Source organism: Borostomias antarcticus (genome assembly GCF_949987555.1).
Source record: "Borostomias antarcticus genome assembly, chromosome: 1".
Lineage (NCBI taxonomy): Eukaryota > Metazoa > Chordata > Actinopteri > Stomiiformes > Stomiidae > Borostomias > Borostomias antarcticus.
Genome location: NC_140234.1, coordinates 29701362 through 29708861, shown reverse-complemented (window position 1 = coordinate 29708861; position 7500 = coordinate 29701362). Strand labels below are relative to the sequence as shown.

Here is a 7500-nt window from a genome sequence, read left to right as displayed (position 1 = left end):
GTGGTACTGTTTGTGTGCGTGGTTCTGTAGGTATGTGTGTGTATATGTGTGTTGTGTGTCTGTGTACTGTTATGTATGTGTGTGTGTGTGTGCGTGTGTATGTATGTGTGTATGTGTGAATGTGTGTGTGTGTGTGTGTGTGTGTGTGTGTGTGTGCGCGCGCGACTGTCAGACAGACTGACCCCAGCGGTTGCAGACATATCTACTGATGTGTCCAGATAAGAGCCATTGGGTCTCGTCTGCAGACAGACACTCTTAAAGGACAAAGGTCACTTTAGGATAAGGATTCCTAACATGCTAACGCTATACAACGGAGCTAATGTAACATTTCAGAAATTTTATTTGATAATTCAGAAGATAATTCAGCACCAATAGAAGCTCAAGCACGAGTTAAAAATGGCATACTCAAATTAAAGTTGGAAAACGTTTCAATCTAGTAGCGACACAAAAATTTAAATTAACACACAAAAAAAACCTGCACCTTGATTAATCAATCCGAGAGGCATATTTGTCTCGGTGATGGTTGATAGCAAAGATTACCATCAAAACCAGCCTTATCACGTAGGACAAACCTACTGGTGGACGTGTGACTGCGTCTGACCCATGTCCTTCTCTGGGCCGCGTCCTGGTCTGCGCGCGCACACACACACACACACACCACAAAAAAAAACATCTAGAAAACAATCCCCAGAGCCGTCGGCATCAAAGAGCCTGTGTCTGCGGGCTCCGGGGGGAAGGCCCCGCCCCTCCCCGCCCTGGTCTCCGCTGATTGGTCGTGGACGTGCGCTGGCGCTACCTGGCCAGGTAGCACTGCAGTGCAGCGATGCAGCGAGTGAACAAGAACAAAGCGTGGCTGGTAGGTATTGATCGGGAATGACCCTCCGCCCCCTCCCCCAGGCCAGGAGATGATCTCCCGGGATAGATAAGGGCTAACGATCTGATCAGGTGGACTGACTGAGATAAGGGGTGGGGGTGAGAAGCCTCATTGTGTGGGCTGTTCCTTCCATTTTACTTCGTCCGGACAACGCTCCGCTTCTTCCGGGCCGTTCGGAGTCCGGAGCTCCCGGTCTCACAGCCCTCTCAGGCGATTAAGACGTGCCGTAGAGGGGTTGGAACACCCCCCCCCCCCACCGGGAGACAGGCAAGTCACAATTAGCACATTCTGACAGGTAGGGGGAGAGGCGAGGGCCAAAAAGCGTGGCAGTCGCCACCATAGCGGCTCAAAGGAGCCAGCCAGAGAGCCGGGTGGTAAATTATTCACTGCTTGTTGACCTCTGCGAAAAAATTTAGCGGCGGTGGAAAAGAGGTGTCTGAACACATACTGCGGACAGCTACGCAAATATTACCACCTGGCTTTCAGAAAACCAAAAGGTGAAAAAAATATGCCCCGAATTTGCAGAATGAATGGAGGGAATTAGTGTATTTAAAAAAAGAAAAGAAAAAAGAGGTAAAATAAGTCCCATTCATCCAAACGTGTGGCAGTGTTATTCTAAGGATCAAACTGTGGTTTAAAATTCAGGTCCAACACCTCGGGCAGCAGAATCAGGCCTCGTTCATTCATCACTGACTTATTCCGGGCCGTTCCGCGAGGAGACGAAGAAGGAGCTCTTTCTCTGGGCTGGCCGATCTACAGTGGGCGAGGATTCTCTGGAGCTGGACTGAGACAGCATTTATGAGGCCAGCTCCTCTTCCCTATCTCCCCTATCTGTGGGTGAGCGCGTCCTTGTCTGTATGCATCACTGTGTGTGTGTGTGTGTGTGTGTGTGTGTGTATGTGTGTGTGCGCACGTCTGAGTGTACATCCCTGTTTGTGCGTGCGCCTCTGCAATTGAATGTGTCCTTGTGTTTGTATATGTGTGTTTCTGTCCCTATGTGTGTGTGTGTGTGCGCGTGCGTGTGTGTGTGCGTGCGTGTGTGTGTGTGTGCACATGCGTGCGTGTGTGTGTGTGTGTGTGTGTGTGTGTGCTCCTTATCGCTGTCAGCAGAGCCGCAGGGGTGCTGGGTGTTTGTGTCCCCTGAGCGGGTCTGCCCAGTCCAGATGGACAGGTGGAGATAGTGACCATGAAGTGGCGCCGGCGCTGCTTTTATCCCGCGCCTGGCCGGCTCCGGCTGGCCTGACCCCCACGCCGCCCCTCCCCCCCCTCCCGCATGCTGCATTTTTAATCAGGCTGGGTCATCCAATATAGAGGAAGACCGGCCGCCGTCAATCACCCAGCGCAATTCGACCCCCCCCCCCCCCCCCCGGCGTTTCCACCCCCCCCCGGCGTTTCCACCCCCCCTGCCCTCCCCCCCCCCCCCCCCCCCCCTCTAGGAGGTTCCGAGGCGGGCTCTGGGACGCAGGCCGACCGGGCTCTGGGGGGTCGAACGGTGTCGAGCTCCGGCAGGCTTCCTCTCCCCCCCCCCCCCCATTTATCTGGAGGTCTCTCCATCGTCGGCGGTATCTCCGCATCCTCCTCTCTTTCGTGTGCTTTTCTCCGTTTCCGCTCTTATAGCGTCGTCCCTCTCCTCCTCCCGTCGCTCCGGCCCCCTCTTTCTCCCCCGCTGTGGGCGCCGGGTCATACAGGCTCGCTAAACCGCACCCTGCTGGCCTGCTGGTGTGTGTTGCTGGGAGTGTTTGGGGAGGGGGTGCGTCCTGATCTTTACGCTTCACCAGACACGGTAAACAAAGCTCTGTGTAGCGCTCTGGCGTAACCCTCCTCCTCCTCCTCTTCCTCCTCCTCTCCCTCCTCCTCCTCCTATCCCTCCTCTTCCTCCTCCTCCTCCTCCCGTCAGACTGACCTGCAGAGCGGGTGACTTGTCGCGCGTGTTCAAACGGGACGGCTGGAGGGGATGCTTGTTTACAGAGACGGATAATTATGCGCATATATCCTCCTCACCTCGTATGGGTCAGAGGGTCGTACCATTCAGGGGTTGGGGGGTGTTTGGCTATATGATATATATATTTGGCTATATCTATCTCATTACAGTGGTGTGCCCCTGCCTCCACCCCCCCCCCGGATGCCCCCGCCCCTCACGCCAACTTGCCATGATCGCTCCGACACTGAAGAGGCTATTAGGACCAGTCTTGACGAGGGCGTCTGACCCTCTAGGTCGCGAGGGGGATCGGGGAAGTGAGCGGACACGAGGAAAAACGTGACCAGCGTTTCACCCCGGAGCACCGACGACTGGATAATTACCGACTTAATGCTTGTGATGATTATGCTGCTGGCGCAACGGCGCTCGCTTATTCCAGACGACGGGTTACGCGTGCGGCCATCCGTGTGCACTTTACCCCCCCCTCCCCCAACCCTTTGTACTTGTTATTGAATTAGAGTTCAAAGCTTCTGCTAATTGGCTTGTGGAACACGAGAGGCCACGCATCACGCTAACGTGTCCAGGAGGGGGCGCTGAGGAGGAGGAGGCGGCGGCGACAACGGTTGGATTCCAGGTGCAGCGCTGGACGGGATAGCCGATAGCCGCTCTGAGCTCAGAGGCCCCCCGACTTCCACATGCCTTATCTTCCTCAGAGCTCTGTGGCAGCGGGGGAGGAAGTGGGGCGGTCCCGGCCGGTGGCTGAAAGGGTCCCGTCTCTGCATGTGGCTTCAATAAGAGGGCGAAGACGATCTCCCACTGAGAGAACACAGCCTAAACCAGCAGGACACGCTCGACCGCCCCTCAGCAGTACACACACAGAGGACACGTATACACACACACACACACACACACATACCGCACACACACACACACACACACACACACACACACACACACACACACACACACACACACACACACACACACACACACGTGTGTTTCCAGCACTTACGTCCGGCCAGGAGGTACTGATAGTACTGGACCAGGTCGGAGGCCAGCACCAAGGGGTGGTTGGAGTTGAACGGTGGCTGGAGCTCGTTCCACTGCGGTGTCCTGCTCCAAACAAAAAATACACAAAAAACAAAAAAAAAAAAAAAAAATTTAGGGAGGGAGAGGAGCGCATGTAAGAGGGGCCCAGATGTACGGAACATTCCCCCCCCCTGCTGGGCTCAAATGGACTCCATTCGTCCGGAGCCTGGCTGCGCCCGTACGAGAGCGCCTGTAGCATGCTGGGCGACATGGCGTCTGCGTCGGCCTGCACAGCGCTTCATGGCGGGAGACCCAGCTGTGCCCTCACTTCATCATCATGCTCTGGCTTTTCCTTTTCTGGTATACTAAATCATGTCTCGAGAATATATTACTTACAGTACTTAGCTTGCTCTAAAGTATATAAAGCAATAATTGGAAGTAGAGTAATATTGCACGGTAATAATACTGCAGACAAACTGGCAAGGATATTATTTCCCCAAAGCACACTAAATACAGCAACAATATTCTGCAGAACAACTGTATAATTTATATAGGCCTGGTAAGTGAATGTGTCAGTTTCTATTAAGGTGAACTACAGTCCAGAAGGGTGAGTGGTAGGACGTTGTTGATGAGAGGCGTGCGACCCAAGGTGAGCGCTGGAGAGCAGTCTACGAGGGGCATGCGACCCAGGGTGAGCGCCGGAGAGCGGGTCTCCGTACCTGGCCAGGGTCCAGCAGGCCCTCGGACAGGTGTTCAGCTCCAGGGGCGTGTCGTCGCTGATCTTCTGAGCCGTGCTGATTGGCCGAGGCTCCAGGACATGCTCCACCAGGTTGCCGTAACAACTGAGGATGTAGAGGGAGTCGACCACCGACTGCCTGGATTGATCTGGGGGGGAGGTCAAAAGGTCATGGTCAACAAAAAGAATCCTCACTGGATATGAGTAAGGTTATTAATATCAGATTCTATTAATATGCCGCAATGAAAAATACTTCTGTCCATTTAAAAGACCATTAAGTAATGAACAATGTGACTAGCAGTTGAAGGAAGTGTGGGTCAAAAGCTGCTCTTAAAAGGCAGTTAAACATTTACAGAGGTCACGTCCCCGCCATTAAGCATGTCGTTATGACTCAGCCCCAGTGTTTTGACTCGTTCAGAGCGAGCCTGTTTTGAAGTGACGCCATGTTGCGTCTATACAAGGGGGCTCAGAAGGGGGTAAACACACAGCTGTAACTACACACACACGCACACTCACTCACTCACTTACACACACATACACACACTCTCACACACGCACACACACACATACACACTCTCTCTCTCTCTCACACACACACACACTCTCTCTCTCACCGACACACACGCACACACACACACTCTCTCTCTAAGCTACCTTTCTCTCTCTTCATGTTAGGATTGGTGATGAGCCAGGAGCGCGAGGAGGCGAAGATGGCGGCGACGCAGAACTCCCCTCCGCTGGACTTGCTGGGGGAGATCTGAGGTGAAGGCTTGGCTTTGCTTTAGAGAAGACACAAGAGAGGGAGAGACAGGGGGTGAGTGTGAGTACACAAGCCCAGATCAGGTGGACATCCGCTGGGATGGAGAGACAGGATGCTCCCCCAGAGATGATGGCGGCTGGAGGGTGAGTCGTGTTGGATTAGAAAAAGCTGTGGTGAAGTGAGACAGAAGAGTTTGAACACTGACAGAGTTGAAGATGTGTTCCACACATGCCGGATGTTAAAAACCTCACAGAACATTCTCAAAATGAACACTCTCAAAATGAACATCTGTGAACAGAAGACAGGGCAAACGTTCACACAAGCACATTTCATGCTAATTAGCAACAGAAAATAACAAAAAGCATAAGAAACTAAAAGGCCTGAAAACAAGGAAAAACTTGTAGCAGCGAAAAATAGAAGGAAAAAAAAGCACTACATTGACTCAAATTTCACTGTTCCTGTGCTTGGGACAGATGATTTATGTGCGCACTATTCAGCAAATAACCAAAACCAGACAGCTTCTTTGTCTTAACTCTAATCCATTGAAAAGTTCTCACACTTGATTATGCATAATACACATTTTTATATCCTCCACCATCCGTTACCCATGCTACAATCTGAAAGGGATTACTGTGGATGTGTGTGTGTGTGTGTGTATCACATGTGTGTAAGTGATCATGGCTGGCCAGGGCGGTAGTACGGGAATGGAAGCCTGCTGAGGGGGATGTCAGTGTGGCATTGTAAAGCCTGTCTAGCATATGCCCTGAGTTGATTACATCCTTCCTTTTCTCATACACACAAACCACCACAGACAACGTCTATGTGTGTGTGTGTGTGTGTGTGTGTGTGTGTGTGTGTGTGTGTGTGTGCATGTGTGCACTGTAAGTAAGTACATGTGTATGAACACGTTACAAACAAGAACGAACAGCAGACAAACTAAGTACACGCAGAGAAAAACACACACACACAACTAAATAGGCTAAATAGGAAGTAATTTCCGTGAACAGAGATGCCGTAATAGTTCTCACTCCTTCGAGCATGTGCCACGAACGCTCATCCTCCAGCTGCTCCCCGCGACCTCGCTTCCAGTTAGCCGTTGAAGGGAATTTATTGGGAGTTATTGGATTATTCAGTATGTCAGGACCGTTTGAATGGAAGCGAACACAGAAATGGTTCTCTGCTGTGATAGGGTGGCGGTGGGTTGGGGGGGAGGAGGGGCTCCCATATGGAACCTATCAGAGAACAGTAGCTATGGTCTGGTATTATTGTCCGGCCTCATAAGCGACCCGGACAGTAAACCAGAGGCCCTCTGGCTCAGACCGTAACAGGAGGCCTTGGGGGGCATGGGGCGTCACTGCCCCCCCCCCCCCAACCCCCCACCAGGAACCTCAGAGACACACTGGGACTGTGCCTACTGTACTCACGCAAGCACGTGCGCACGTGACCATGGAGGTCGCAGAAAAGACGATGTAACGGCTACACTGGTGTTACAGCGTCATATCATATATATTGTGAGAAAATGACAAACTGTAACACCCCCCCCCCCCAAAAAAAAAAACGTTTTGGGCATGTTCACCATTTCCTTTGGCGCCCACGACAGCCTCTCCAGTACTCTGTGGTGCTGTGGACCGTCCGGTAGCTCAGCTCTGCCTGCGTGGCCCCTGCCTGACACGCTAACAGGCGCTGACTGACCCAGTGCCGGCACGAACTCTCGCTCCTTCACTTCCCTTCAAACTGTCAGCGCCTCGTAAATTACTCCCCGGGCACAGCGAGATGTTGACGTCTTTGTTTAGCCGACACCACGCGAATGAGAGATGGTAGTCTAGAGGAAAGAGAGCAGGAGAGAAAAGGAAAGGCCTCAGACAAGGTTAGGGAGGTATATTTATTAGTGTTGGGCCCTGGGGGGTAGTGGGCTAGGTGGGCTGAACAACCAAATATCTCCAGTAAGCTGTGCCTGTGGAGGGAGATGAAGAGATAGGGCGGATGGTCAGGATATTGCCTTGGCTAATGCCGTGGCGCGGGGCGCTCCCTGCTCTCCTTCTCAGCCCTGTTCATCTGTCAGCGTCTCCAGGAGACACAGCACTGAGCAAACAGGGAGGATAGCCAGAGGTCAGGCAACTCGTAGGACGACTTCCCCTTCTCTCTCCTCCTCCTCCTCCTCCGTTCTCTCCTTTCGATCTCCG

At 52.7% G+C, this 7500-nt stretch overlaps 1 protein-coding gene across 1 annotated transcript in view; it reads right to left on the bottom strand.

Annotated features, from left to right (window-relative positions):
• The window catches only part of bcas3 (BCAS3 microtubule associated cell migration factor), a 304635-nt gene that overhangs the window by 192057 nt on the left and 105078 nt on the right, over positions 1–7500 (bottom strand). Inside the window, exons 18-20 of the mRNA XM_084443162.1 lie at positions 5212–5336; positions 4541–4706; positions 3805–3905 (exon numbers count right to left, since the gene is read on the bottom strand). Of these exons, the coding sequence (XP_084299288.1) occupies positions 3805–3905; positions 4541–4706; positions 5212–5336 (392 nt within the window). The remainder of the gene's footprint in view (positions 1–3804; positions 3906–4540; positions 4707–5211; positions 5337–7500) is intronic.